Genomic DNA, 15,104 nt, shown 5'->3' with positions numbered 1-15,104 from the left:
CCATATTTCATATGTTCCCAAGGACTTCTATGGAGCGCACAGAACGAAAATACATGAGAAATCAGGAAATGCTCTATATTTTTTTATGTCTCATGTATGGTATGGTACAGTGGACATTATAGCCCTGTAACTTAATGGCCGTATTGCACTTTGTAATGGATGGGGCCTTATGCTACACTTATATAGGGCCTTTTTCATACGTTTGTGTGGATGAGGCCTAAGGCTTATTCAGCCTTCATGCACTCAACATATGCATAAAGCCGGGTGCAGGAGAGAGAAGGGGGAGCGCCCCTCACTCATCCCCTCTCCGTTGACGGCCAAGCAATTATGCATGGTGGCCGTCCTGCTTGGCCACAGTGCGGTGAGGCAGCACCTCTATAGGGGCTATGATCCGGCAGAAAATTGTGTGTCCAATCAATGGCCTCAATACATACGTGTGAATGGAGGCCTTAGGTTGGATTCACATTGTTTTTTTGTCATATCAGTGATTTTTTTTACTGATGCTATTTTGGCTTATGGACACATACACATTGGTTTTCTCTTCCTGGCTTCAGTGTTCTCACTGATGCCTTATTAAACCATTCTATTCTATGGGCTTTTTCACACTGCAGTTTTTTCCACTGATCAGATAGAACCCCTGGTTAAGGGGTTAAAGAAGATTTTAAGGCAAGGAAAAACTCATATGTAACAGCAAAGTACACATGAACAGATGATTTGCAGGGTTTAGTCAGATGAAAAATACAGACAAAAGACCGCAAGCAGGGATGAGGAATAAATATATGTACCTGAACAGGAAGAAGTCATTCTGAAACTTATATTTCTCCATAACTTCATTTATGCACATCTATGGCAGGATTTATTTGTCGGGGTGGATTAGATGGGTTGTTACTGACATTTGGTAAGAATTTTATATCAATAGCAAGTTTAGAAATATATTTACATTTGGTGATGTGTTTTATATTTATTTCACCCTCTGTATATCTACTAATTTATCTATTATTACACAGGTAAAACTGCCAGCAATAAATCCTAAATTTATGAATGACAACAGTGGAATTGCATCTGGAAAAGGACCTCCTTCAACAAAAGCCAAGGGTGAGAAGTTGGGGAAGAAGTGTTTCTTTCCACCAATGTAAGTACTGAGCAGTTAAAGGACCTACCTTAGTTTTACTGATGGTAGACGTGTCCTACTAAGAAGTTCCTGAGGAACTATGGTACTCGGACTTTTTTTTTTTATTACTCTATAAATCAATATTTAGTTATAAAAACTATGGTAAACGCTCTAACTACATCACTGGAGCGCCTTTTCTTATTATTCCCCTGTTCCGCTAGCTGTCCAGCTTCAGCCCCTCCATAGGGCATTGTTATATATGAATATTAAAGTCAAAACTGAGATTTATATAATATGGACACTCACATAGCTTGCCAGCAGATGGACATTGCCTGAAGCCTTGGAGTGGTGCCATAAAAGACTTGGTGATTGATCATGGGTCACCTATGTGCCCCTTCTCAAGGAATATCCTGTGCAATCTCCACAGGAAGGGTTTATCCATTAACTTGGGGCATAGATCAAAGGCATCAATATCCTGGTGCTCAGGAGAGCTGTGTTGTTGCAGGCCCAATCATATTAACTCTGGAGGGCAATAAACAAACATCTGGTGTGAAAAGGTAATACAAGGACACTTTCCCATGGGAAGCCTTATTGTGTCAGGTGGGCAATAAATACCATCCCTGGGAGGTCACCCAAGCCATTTGGGACAAAGGCCTGAGGAAAAGATACCAATTCCAAGTACGAGAGCGCCATCCTGAGGAAGGAGTAAATGACAACACCAAGGAGGCCAATATCCTATTACCGGAAGCTGATTGGCGACAAGTCATCATGAAGGCCGGAAGATATCCGAGCAGGGGTGGAGTCATGAGCATCTGTGGGTGTGATTGTGGTAGCAGTTGAGGTATATAGGTATAGTCAAGGAGTAGACTAGTACTAACTTACTAAGGATGGACTAATTATATAGTCTTGTGTCTGTTAGTCATGTAGTCTTAAGTTTGTATGTATTTTTAATCCTAGAATAGAACATTGAGGAGGCATTTTTATCTTTTATTATTTTCCTTTTATACTTTGTCATCTTTTATACCTTTTTAATTAAACAAGCCTTTCTCCAAGTTTGGACTCTGCATTTGCAAGGAACAATTCTTAGTTAGAGCAGGTAGAAGGAAAAACCCACATATTACAGGCATACAGCAGCCGACGGACTGGACTGCTAGCGGAACAGGTAGTGAATAAATTATAAGACAAGGCGCTCCGGGGATGTAGCCGGAGCGCCCAAGTCCAATTACCATAATTTTTAAAACTCTATATTGCTGCAATCGCTGCATATATATAGTAATGATTAACGATGGTCCTCTGGACTTGTTTTATTAGAAACTTCTTAGTAAGACACCTCTACCATCAATAAAACTAAGGGTAGATGTCCTGTAACCCTTTATACCAATTTTCATTTTTTTGTCCTACCACTTTATACTCCCTTCCTCCCAAAAGCTGTAACTTTCATTGCCATAATGATCAATTACTCATCGACTCAGGCACTGGCATTGACTCTAAAATCAACTTTTATTATTACGCTTGTAAATCAGAAGGATGCTGGGATTGTTACCAGAGCCCTTTAATGCTGCAGCTCTAGTTTTCATTTTTGTCACGGGTGGTCCCACGACCCATATCGCGGGTCACAGGCTCACCCGTGCTTCTCTGCCCCCGCCAGCGCTGCTTACCTTCCCCGGCTCGCTCCCTTCCGCCGTGCGCGCGACCCCGAATGCTAGGTCACTTCTCTAAATTTAAAGGACCAGCGCGCCATTAATTGGCGCTGGCCATTTTGCAAAATCTATTTAAGCCTGCCTCTTCCTGCAAGCCCATGCCGGATCTTCGTGCCTAGCGCCCTAGAGAAAGCTTTTCTGATGCCTTGTGCTCTTCTTGTGAATTCCCGTTGTGACCCTGGTTCCGTTTCTGACATCGCTCCTTTGCCGCCTGCCCTGACCTGTTGCTACGTCTCTGACTCCGATCCTGTGCTGCCTGTCCTGACCTCCTGCCTGTCCCCGACTACGAGATTGCCTGCCGTTTCTGTACCTCGACCTTGGCCGCCACTGCGGACAAGTCACGCCTGTGGAACGACCTGGTGGTACCACGCCGCAGCTTGTCTAACCCGCTTTGCGGCGGGCTCTGGTGAAAACCGGGTACCACTTAGACTCCGGTCCCAGGTAGTGGCTTGTGTCATCGTCCGCAGTCATTCAGAGGATCCACAACCTCTAAGCCTGACAATTTTTATTGTTTTAAGGAGATGACTTGAACTTGTGGATCTGATTGCTTTTACTGTAATGGTACTGTATTGCAATGAATGGAATTTTTACTCTATATCTCTGAAAATCTTTAAACATCCATGATTAAGATATTTATGCAGGTATTTAAAAAGTAATTTTGCCAGGCTGGGCATAGCAGGGCGACAGACATCTATGGAAACAACAGCTAGCACACGTCCTAAAAAAGATTTGTATGCAGAAGGCCTTAGGCAAATAAACTACACATGACTAGGAAGGACCTGTCTTTGGATGACTTCACTTAAAGGGGTATTCTCGTCTTGGCATTCACATTTAGTTTCATTAATCTGCCATATGTAAACATTTCTTCAATTGGATGTTATTAAAAAAAAATGATCCTGTGTGAAGATAATTTCTCATAAATGTAGTCATGTTGTCCCTTAGAAACGAGATGGCTTCCTCGGATACGACCACGTCATACTCTGGCAGCGGTGGCCAGACTTGCGCTATAGAGTCCTGCCGTACCCCCTGGATTCAGCAATCATTACCACAGGGTGGCTGTGCGACATGCAGTAACTCCTGGATATTTTATATACAATAACCTTTTGTTTATTTGTGCAATCACTCCAGCAGAGGTGGCCGTATCCGAGGAAGCTATCTTGTTTGTAAGGGACTACACGACTACATTTATGGAAAATTATCTTCACACAGGAAATTTTTTTAATAGCATCTAATTGAAAAATGTTTATTAATGACAGATTAATGAAACTGAATGTTAATGCCCAGACGAGAATACCCCTTTAAAGATTTACAGGGTAAAACTAAAACCCATAGTGTAGGTAACTGTCTGCAGAGCTTTTACAGTTGTACTATATGGATACGGATTGAGATTGAACTAAATAACATTTGTTTCTAAGGTTTTAGCAGAAACTACATGTGTGCATAATTTATTTCCAATTCCTAAAAAATAGCCTTCTTATTTGAATTTGTTTCCTCTTGTCAATATTACAGGCCAGCCAATAAAAATGACTCGGTTAACATCGGCAAATTGCTTAGCAACGGATATGGAGATGAATGGTATCGTCAGCATGGCGAGCCAGAGAAGAAATCTGTACAGAAGGCAAAAATGAAAGGTAAATCACCAAGCATAAGATAAGTTTCTTTATACTTCAATGTTGAGCCAATTGACAAAATGCATAATGAGGGAAAATCATTAAACACACTGGTTAAAAATTTTTGTTTAGCCACTGTGCAAAAAAAAAAAAAGCAAAATAAAAACCATAAAAAACACTCCCAAAATGGTACCAATCCAATAAAAACTACAACTTGTGCTGTAAAAGATAAGCCCAAACACATCCCCATATGTGTTAAAATATCATTATTCTATAAGTCTTGAAATGTGATCACATGAAAGTTTCATCATGCAAAAGTCAAAAAACTTTCTTGGAATTATACAAAGTTGGTGTCTCCAGAATTATACTGACCCAAAGAATAAAGTAATTTATACCACATACGTGAGGGAAAAAAGTATTTAGTCAGCAGCATCCTCCATTTGAGAGAGGCCTGTAATTGACATCATGGATAGACCTCAACTGTGAGAGACAAAATGAGAAATAAATTCAGAAAATCATATTGTCAGATTTTTTTAATCGAATTTCTGTGCAAATTATAGTGGAAAATAAGGATTTGGTCACCTACAAACAAGGAACATTTCTGTCTCTCACAGACCTGTAAGTTCATCTTTAACCCATTAACGCCGAAGCCACGTTTTATCTTCCTGACGCGGCCCATTTTTTCAAATCTGCCCTGTGTCTCTATAAATGGTTATAACTTTGAAATGCTTTAACATATTCAAGTGATTTTAAAATTGTTTTCTCGTGACACATTGTACTTCATGTTGGTTAAAAAATATTGGTGGTATGTTTTGCATTTATTTATGAGAAAATCAGATATTTGGTGAAAATTTGAAAAAAATTCTCGATTTTTGAACTTCAAAATGTTATACTTTTTCCACATATAGTTATAACAGCAAAAAAACGTAATAACTAACATTCACCAAATGTCTACTTTATGTGGACATGGTTTTTTAATGCATACTCTTATTTTTGTAGGATGTTATGGGGCTTTGAACGTTCAGTGCGATTTTTCACATTTTCATAAAAAACGCAAAATCCTGCTATTGAGGGACCTGCTCAGGTTTCAGGGGTTGGAAAAAAATTGGATTTTTTTTTTGGCTAAATTACTGTGTTTTTCAAAAAATGTACAAATTCTCAGTGGATAAAATACCAAAAACACTCCACAAAATTTGATACCCAATCCCTCCCGCATATAACAATACCCCATATGTGGTGGTAACCTGCTGTATGGGCACACGCCAGGGCATCGAAGGGAAGCTGCGCCATTCAGAGCAGATTATTCATTGTCACTTTATAATGGCTATACAATCTTTATTTTTTGGCAATTTGGACATATAAGGGCTTATTTTTTGCGACATGAGATGCACTTTACAAATATTTGGTTTCCTTTCTTTTTGTATCTTTTGGGGGTCGTACACCGTACACTAAAAATACTATATTATCTTTATTTTACAGATCACTACGATTACGGTGATACCTCATTTATATAGTTTTTCATTTATTTTTACAATTTTACTGGAAAAAAACTAATATAGAGGAAATCTTATTTGTTTTTGCATCGCCATCTTTTCGGAGACGTCACTTTAATATTTTTTAGTTGACAGAGCTGGTTTAGGGCTTATTTTTTACGTGTTGAGTTGTCCTTTCAAGTGCTACCATTTTGGCGCACATAACTTTTTTTGATCACTTTTCAGAACATTTTTGTGAAGAGATTTTATGAAAAATGTACATTTTGGCAAGTTTTTCGTGTTTTGTTTTTACGGCGTTCACCTTGCGGACCAAATAATGTTTCTGAGTTATTGTACGGATTGTTACGGACGCGGCGATACCAAATATGTGGGGTTTTTTGGCGATTTTGTGGGGTTTTTTCACTTTATTGCATGTGCATAGGGAATATTTGTGTTTAGGGGACTTTAACTTTATTTAATTAATTCTTTTTATTAAAAAATGTTTTTATTTAATGTTTTTAACTTTTTATTTACTTTTACAGGTTAGCTTGAACAAGCGATCCACTGATCGCTTGTTCAAGCTATTCTTCACCTTACACAGTGTAATTACAGATGTATTACAATGTGTAATGTAACACGCAGAGCAGAAATGTCCAATCGCGGGTGTTAGAGGCGGGTGTCGGCTACAATATATAGCTGACATCTGCAGCTTCTGGTCCAGAAGTTTGACGTAATAGTACTGCAAATTGCGGGAACGCACCTCCCGCGATGCAGTACTATTATGTCAAATGTCGGGAAGGGGTTAAGAGGCTCCTCTGTCTTCCACTCATTAACTGTAGTAATGGCTCTTGTTTGCACTTATCAGTATAGAAGACACCTTTCCACAACCCCAAACAGTCACACTCCAAACTACACCATAGTGAAGACCAAATTGCTGTTTAAGGACACCAGAAACATTGTCCCTTGATTAGGGGCTCCACGCAAGATCTCACCCTCTAGGTTCAAAATGATCACAAGAACGGTGACCAACAATCCCAGAACCACATGGGCGGACCAGGTGAATTCCCTGCAGAAAGCTGGGACCGATGTAATAATGGCTACCGCCAGTAACACACTACGCTACCAGGGACTCAGATTCTGCAGTGCCAGACATGTCCCCCTTCTTAAGCCAGTACATATCCTGGCCCGCCTGAAGTTTTCTAGAGAGCATTTGGATGTTTCAGAAGAGTATTGGGAGAATGTCATAAGGTGAAATCGAAGTAGAACTGTTAGGTAGAAGCAAACCTCCTTCCATCAGCGAGGGCATTGAAGATGAAATGTGGCTGGGTCTTTCAGCATGACAATGATACCAAGCAGACCACCAGGACAACAAAGGAGTGGCTTCGTAAGAAGCATTTCAAGGTCCTGGAGTGGCTTAGCCAGTCTCCAGATCTCAAATCTTTAGAAAAATTTGGGAGGGAGTTGAAAGTCTGTAAGTCTGTGTTACTCAGCAAAAGCACCAAAGCTTAACTTCTCTACGGGAGATCTGCATGGAGGAATGGGCCAACATACCAGCAATAGTGTGTGCCAAACTTGTGAAGACTTACAGAAAACATTTGACCTCTGTAAATGCCAACTAAGGATTTATAACAAAGTACTGAGATGAACTTAAGTTATTGACCAAATACTTATTTTCTGCATGGCACTGTAAACTGAACCCAAACATTTACTGTAGACATCTCCATTCCATTGGCCCTCCTTCCCAACAGGATTTATCCCCCTCACTCATTTTTGAGTGATGTGAATAAGTCATTTCACCTGCAAAAAAGTAGCATTTATAGTTCACCCGCTGCAGCTTCTGGCTGCAGTATGCATTAACCCCTTGCTGCCGATGCCCATTTTCTATTTTGTGTTTCCATTTTGCACTCCACAAATTGAAACATCCATAACAATTTCATTTTTCTGTGTATGGAGTTGTATGGGGGCTTGTTTCCTGCATTACAAATTGTACTTCCTATTGACGGTAGTTAGTATTCCATGCCCTGTACTTCGAATTTGGAAAAAAATTCGAAATGCAACCAAATTTACCAAAAAAATGCCTTTTTGTCATTTTCTCGCAGGCTATGTTTTTACGGCTTTCAGTGTCCTGTGAAAATGACAACTCTTCTTTATTCTCGGGTTTAGTACTGTCACAGAGATACCAAATTGATCTGTAGGTTCTATTAGGTTTTGATATATTTTTAAAAATGTAAGACAGTACAAGCCATTTAATATGCAGCCACAGATGTTAAACGTGTACCCTGTGTGGAGTACATTCAGTGGGGGCCTCCAATTAAAATTAAATTCACTTTAATAAAGTTTTCTCTAAAAAAAAAAAGTATTTAACCCCTTGAGGACGTAGAGTAAATACTTAAATTTTTCGCTCTCCACCTTCCAAAATCCATAACTTTTTTATTTTTCCGTGTACAGAGCTGTGTGAGGGCTTATTTTCTGCACAACAAATTTTGCTTCTCAGTGACGTTATATATTATTCCATGCTGTGTATTGGAAAGCTTACAAAAAAGTATTCCATGGTGTGTACTTGAAAGCTTCCAAAAAATTCCAATTATGGTGAAATCAGTATAAAAAATGCATTTGCTTCACTTTCTTGTGGGCTCAGTTTTTACCTCTTTTACTGTGCTCTCCAAATGATACTTTATCATACTTAATCTACTTTATTATTTGGTTCTGTACAATCACAGTGATACCAAATTTATATAGATTTTATTGTGTTTTAATACATTTTCAAAAAAATGCTAAAAACTTTTCCATACTTTGGTGTACGAAGCTGTGTGAGGTGTAAGTTTTTGATAAATGAGTTGCCGTTTTTATTGCTTTTTACCGTTGCTGCTTTCTACCGTTTACGCCAGTTTTCTGTCTGGCTATGCAGACAGAAAAGGGACGTGTTAGTGCTTAGTCCGAGTATGAACCACATTTATTACTGATGTGCGGCACAATTCTGCAATATGAACAAAATGCACCAAAAAAATGGTGCACACTTCCAGAGCAGTGCAGGGGGATCTAGATTAAAGAGGACCGTGTGCCAGTTTTGATTAATCTAGCGCACCCAGCACACCCCACAGTTGAATTGCACGTAGTACAGTTTTCACTAGTTTTGATAAATGTGGGCCAATATATTTCAACTAGACTTGCATACTAATATTTTAGTTTTAATATTTTTGGACCTTTAAAGGATTAATTGAGAATTACAGGTTTTTTTTTCTGTGTTTTGCAGGTTTCGATTAAGAAGAGGAGGCCCATGTTATCTTCTATATTACAATTTAAAGGCTGTATTATAGGTTCAAAACTTGCTTACAGAAACTAGAGACAGCATACTGAAGCTTAAGAAATAACACCCCTTAGAAACCAACTTTGCTTACAGGTAATCTACCACATCAATTTTACATCTACAAATACACCAACAAAGCTTTGTAGAGGATAAAATTCTGACCACAGGATACCTTAATAAATGCTGATCATTGGCTGATTGCTGCTAAAAATACTTTATATTTATATAAATTACACTGAAGGGTTCTGGGGGGGGGGGGCATCATCGGTAGGGGAGGGCCAGCAACTGAGCTACAAGCCCTGCTGGTATCTTTTAGCCTTCTAGACTTCTAGCTGATTCTTCCTACCTCCCCATAGCCCTTCAGAATAATTTAAGGTATAAAGTTTTAATCACCTGGCAATTATCTTTGATAATAGTATGCCGCTGGTCATATTTTTAACTGGTAGTGCTGGTAGATGTGGTAGATTTCCTTTGTTTATTGCAAGCAATACTGTCACGTTCATGATGTAACTATTTCTCATGTTCTCAGGTCAATTAAAACTCCTAATAAATTATTATTCTTTGCTCTAAATTGTTATACATTTTTACAGAATATATATATTTGTTGTTTATTTATAAAAAAAAGAATGTGTGCAAGCTGAATTAACCAAACACAAGCAATACATGCTGTAGATCTGAATGCTTTTTTCTGTGTTTATTGCTGTGCTGTAACACAGCTATGGGCTGCACAGACTTGCAAAACAGGACTATGGTGTATACAAAATGCATCACTTACTGCTCAATTCCTTCATTTAGAAAAAGATCAAAAGGTATAATGTGACACAGAAATCCACTACGCCTTAGATTTCTATACGATTCCAAATTAAGGGTTAAATGGGTTTTCCCGCAAAGCAAGTCCTCAGACAAGGGCCTAACTTGGTAATTGGTGATGGTTTCAGTGATGGACACCCCACGGATCACTAGAATGGGTGTCCAATGGGGTCCGATGTTCCCCCATCTCACCCCACTTAGCACCACCGAGGTGGCTGGAGCAGCTCTACTCGGTAATCTCCGTCGGCTCCATACAGATGAATAGATCAGTTCGGCCATATGCGATGGGAGAATCAAATCATGATGAGACCAGTAGTTTTCTCAAGAAGCCTTGATTATTATTATTAAAGTATAAATTACATACTTCTATCAGTAAATTAGCATGATACAAAAACAATGGGACAGTGTCTCATTGCTTCATGAGAAATCTACTTTCTACATTCATTGGCTCAAAAAGAAATGGATGCTAGGCATACGAGAGATACATTTTGCAATAAAGTATTAACCAGCTATACAGCACAGCTTTTGTCCTTTAAGCTAATACAGCATGTAAAATGAAAATGATTCTACAGTTATATTGAAATTCTACAGTATAAAGGAATGCAGTGTATACTGACCCAGATAATTTAGTCAACAATTTAGAAATAATTTCCTCACCTTTTGTGATGTCTCAAGCACTTATTTCAACAGCTACTTCTCTTTCTCTAAAAGAAAGAACACGTCTACACCTGATTCATCACAGCACTATGGATTGAGACCTTCACAATATCCTTTTTACTTTAATAATACATAATATTGGAAACATAAAAAGCATAATAATTTCAATTAGTTATTAATGCAAATATTTAAACATATAATAGCTTGAAACAAATAATTCTTCATTTTGGAAGCTTTTGATGAAAATCCAATAATAATATTCTACCAGTGATAAGAACTTTCACATGAGAGGGCAAACATTTCAATTCTCTTATAACTATAGTAACTATAATAACTTATTACTGTCTGTGATATAAAGAGCTGTGCACCTCTGTGACCATGGTCAGATTTCTATCCACTGGTAGTAAATCTAGAAGCTTTCTATAAAAGGACAGCAAGCAGAGATCTAAAAACACTGTGAAGAATTGATATAGAAAGTATATTGGAAATATAACTTTTCATTATACAAACAATAACATTTATTTTCTGAAATGGAAATACCTCTGGAATGGAATTCCTCCTCACATTGTGGCCTCTTATCTCCCCTCATCTCCCCTTCATATTGTATTTTTATTCATATTTTTTTGTTTATGTTTTTACCTACACAAAAAAATTTCAAATTTTTTTTATTTTAATTTTGCTTTATATTTTCTCTTTTACAAGTTTTCCCCTGTAACTGAGGCATCTATAAGACCCTCAGTTACAGGGTTGGTGGCCACCTGTAACTGGGGATTCTGATCAGAGCTGTACTGGGTCTAATTAGACCCAGCAACTCTTTTAACCCCTTTAGACCTGGCAGTCACGTGACCGCCGAGTCTATGGAGCCTGAGGCAGCGCAGGCTCTGCTCCTTCCTGCATCGCCCTCTTTCAGCTAGATGCTGTGTGGAGCAGAGAAGGGAGAAGCGGTAACATACCGCATCTCCCTATTCCCTAGGGTCTCGGAGACCCGGTTCTTCTCCCGCGGCTAGTGTGGGGGCATTAGAACACTGCAGCAGCATCTAAAGACGTCGCTGCAGACTCTGGACCTGCTGACGTCTAAAGTCAGTGGCGGTCCGAAACAAATTAATGGGGCACATTTACTTACCCCGTCCCCGGAGTTTACAAAAAGTGTATTGTCCGACGATAATGCACTGTGCCGCGATACACTATGATTGTGCGCCCCTTATCCAGCATGTGTTGCTTCCCCGCTCAAGTCCCCGGAGTTCACCTTCTTCTTCCTGGTGAATGTAAGTGCATTGTCTTGCGACACAATTTGAAAGTTAAATCCCACGCTCAGTCCCAATCGGTCACATCGTTTGACGGCTTGGGTACTTTTGGACATAAAATATGTTGGCACTTGACTGGCATTGACTACTCTAGTGAAAAATGGATCAGTGTCTCTCCTTCAACAGGTAATTACACAAGGGGAATTGTTCCTATTATTGTACCGTCATCCCACACCCTCTTGCTGGAAATCGCCTTGCTCAGGTAATATACTGTGACTTGCTTGTTATTGTCTTATTCTATTTACCTGTTGTTAGAAGCATAGTATCTACAGTTATAAGACAGTTATACCATATATCCATGTTGATGGTTACAAATGTTGTTTGAGAACAGTGTGCACATCATTTTTACATAGTAACATCAAGGTAATATTAACTACGTAGACTGCTGATTAACTATTCGTTATGATTTTTTGAAATCATAGTCCAGGGTGTCACACGTGTTCCTACCGTAATCTAGTCCCCCCAAAAAATAATGATATTATTTTATTTAGTAATAATAAAGCTTTATATATTTTATAGGAAAGTGTCTTGTTATTAACTTCCTGTTTGTGGCACATTAGTATATGGGAGGGGGGGAATATTTTCAAGATGGGTTGACTATAGCATATATTTTGGATCCAATTTTTTTTTCAATGGGAAGAGAGTCATGTAACACAAAACTTTTTGAGAAAAAAAAAAACAATGGTGTGCTTGGAGAAACTTTATTCTTTCATGAGTTATTTAAGTTTATTACCGCTGCCTATTGTGTTGGATTGTAAATTCAACCCTCTTCTCCCACTTTTGACGCACTGATAGCAACACCACAGAAGAAAGGCTAGCACAGACTTCCAGTATCCATTGTTTCAGATGCTGTACAATCTCTTATCATCACAGCATAGACAATTGTCTTCAGAAGACCCCAAAGGTCATATGAACAGTGGATTGGTCATCGTGGGTCAGTTGAATAGCCACCAAGGTCTCCTGATCTGACCCCCTTAAATTTTTATCTTAGAACTTTTAATGTATTAAAAGTTCTGCACCGCTTTCATGAAATGTAACGTAAAGCCCGGGGTTAAGAAATGCCTTTTACATAATCAGATGCCATTCTTGTCCATAACATGGCAGAATATGGAGAGTCACAAGATCTATAATATCCATATGCATGCTTTGCCTTCCAGTGTACTTATAATAGTACTCAGTCTCATTCATTTCACCCCTCTGTACCGTAGATACGTTTCCGTTGATTCAATTAATAACCACCTCAATCGCAACTTAATCTGTCACTGCCCTAGTGAAATACAGGGAAGTGATAGTAATTAGACTGAGTACTATACTATACGGTCCGAGAACGTAGAGCATGCATAGACAGCTTATGGATGTTTAGGATCACATGACCCTCAATCGCCTGCCATATTATGGATAGGAATGGCTGTTTACATTTTTGAATCGAGGGGCTTCATTTTACATTTCAAGAAATTGTTGCAGAGCTTTTAATAGATGTATATTGGATACTTAAAGGGGTATTCCAGGAATAAGCATAATTCATATACAATTATGTCATTGAAATATAAGCTAATATGTTATTAGTTATTTAATGGTATGATCCCCTTAGTAAAAAAAATGCTGTTGAAATACACTGTAAGGAAAAATTAAAATGCTACTAGCCTTTTAATCAGTCAATTGATTTTCTCCACTGCTGGTCACATGTTCACATCACATGTCCTGCACCTGCCTGGGCAGGTCATGTGATCACCACAAAGGCTGTAGTTGATTGGTTGCAGTGTTGTGGTAAGATGTCATCTCAGTGAGGTAATGTGCAGTGATGGCAGTTACACATCATTACTATAGTAATAGAGTAGGACAGTCTGTTACATCATCACTGGGATCAGAGCATGAGAGGGCGGAGGGGTTACTGAGAACTTGTAGTTTCCAGTGGGGGACATCTTGATTACTCCACCTACTTTAGAAAGCCCATAGCATTTTGTAAATCATAAAAACAAACTAGTTAAGCCCCTTTTTTGTTTAAGAACCAGCTTTATTGGGGATGCAAAAATGTGGTACAACATCATAATGCATTATGACAAATTAAATAAATACATTTTTCATGTCACAAGTATTACATATGCATTCCCTATATACTTTGGAAATATTATACTTCCCCTGAGACCTACATAGTCATCACTAGGATAATATGTTGGACAGGTTAACTGAAAATGTAAACCATTTATAACAAATCTAGTGCTTGCTATCAGAAAGAAGTTGCTTGTTTTAGTTATTTGATAAATAATTTTTATCTCTCCGAGATCATTTTGCAATGCTTGCCTACCTCTCTATAACATTCAGTTTTTCCAAGGTCCCTTTTTAATACTCCATTAGGTACCATGCCATGTGCTGAAAATGGGACATTAACTCTCTGATTTCTTCTCTGGTAAGGTGTTTTCCAGGAAGAAGGACTTCGTTTTTATATCTACCCTTTTTTAACTGTTTTATTGAAAAATATGCACACATCGTAATACAGCAGTGGTATTAGTATTTTGTATCAAAGACAGGCAAGATACATGTCATACATAGTCATAACATAAGTTCACAATTAGATTACATAAAAGCTTCAAGTGACGATCAGTATGTGCTGATTACATCTATCTATATATCATCACCTGAGATGAACATGAACTCAGTTACCCACATTAGGTATCCTACCTAGTCGTAGCATAAAGTCACTGCTTGGTTTTAATATGCATGAGCAATAAAATAGAAAAAGAAAAACAACAAGAACAAAAGAAATAAACACGTAACAGTTTCCCACAGGTCATGTCAATACTTTCTGCAGTAAGTGAAGAGTTGTGAAGAGTAGCGGTAGGGGGAATATAATGGAAAGGAGCAAATGTGCAACACAGTCTCAACAGGATATACTCATAGCCAAGACTGCATCATCTACCAAGTCTGTCAGCCATTTCTTCCGGTGAATAAGAGGTGAGAGCAGAACCACACCAGGTATCCCTTACCTTACTAAATTTCACGGGGCATCCTCTGTGCCTATACATAACTTTTTCGAACTGAATTATCTTATTTACTGGGGATTTCCATTTAGAAAGAGAGGGCCTATCACTCATCCAAAGTAATCTCTCCCCTTTTAATCGTTTCTCGTCTATCT

General features: G+C 38.5%; 1 protein-coding gene across 3 annotated transcripts in view; it reads left to right on the top strand.

Moving 5' to 3' along the window:
- The window catches only part of C5H7orf57 (chromosome 5 C7orf57 homolog), a 44,560-nt gene extending 34,789 nt beyond the window's left edge, over positions 1 to 9,771 (top strand). For all 3 annotated transcript variants that reach the window (XM_072153108.1, XM_072153110.1, XM_072153111.1), the window contains exons 6-8: positions 1,008 to 1,132; positions 4,321 to 4,442; positions 9,147 to 9,771. In XM_072153108.1, the coding sequence (XP_072009209.1) occupies positions 1,008 to 1,132; positions 4,321 to 4,442; positions 9,147 to 9,157 (258 nt within the window). In that variant the 3' untranslated portion in view covers positions 9,158 to 9,771. The remainder of the gene's footprint in view (positions 1 to 1,007; positions 1,133 to 4,320; positions 4,443 to 9,146) is intronic.
- The last annotated feature ends 5,333 nt before the right edge of the window (positions 9,772 to 15,104 follow it).

This window comes from Engystomops pustulosus, chromosome 5 (genome assembly GCF_040894005.1).
Source record: "Engystomops pustulosus chromosome 5, aEngPut4.maternal, whole genome shotgun sequence".
Taxonomy (NCBI): domain Eukaryota; kingdom Metazoa; phylum Chordata; class Amphibia; order Anura; family Leptodactylidae; genus Engystomops; species Engystomops pustulosus.
This window is presented reverse-complemented; position numbering and strand designations above follow the sequence as displayed.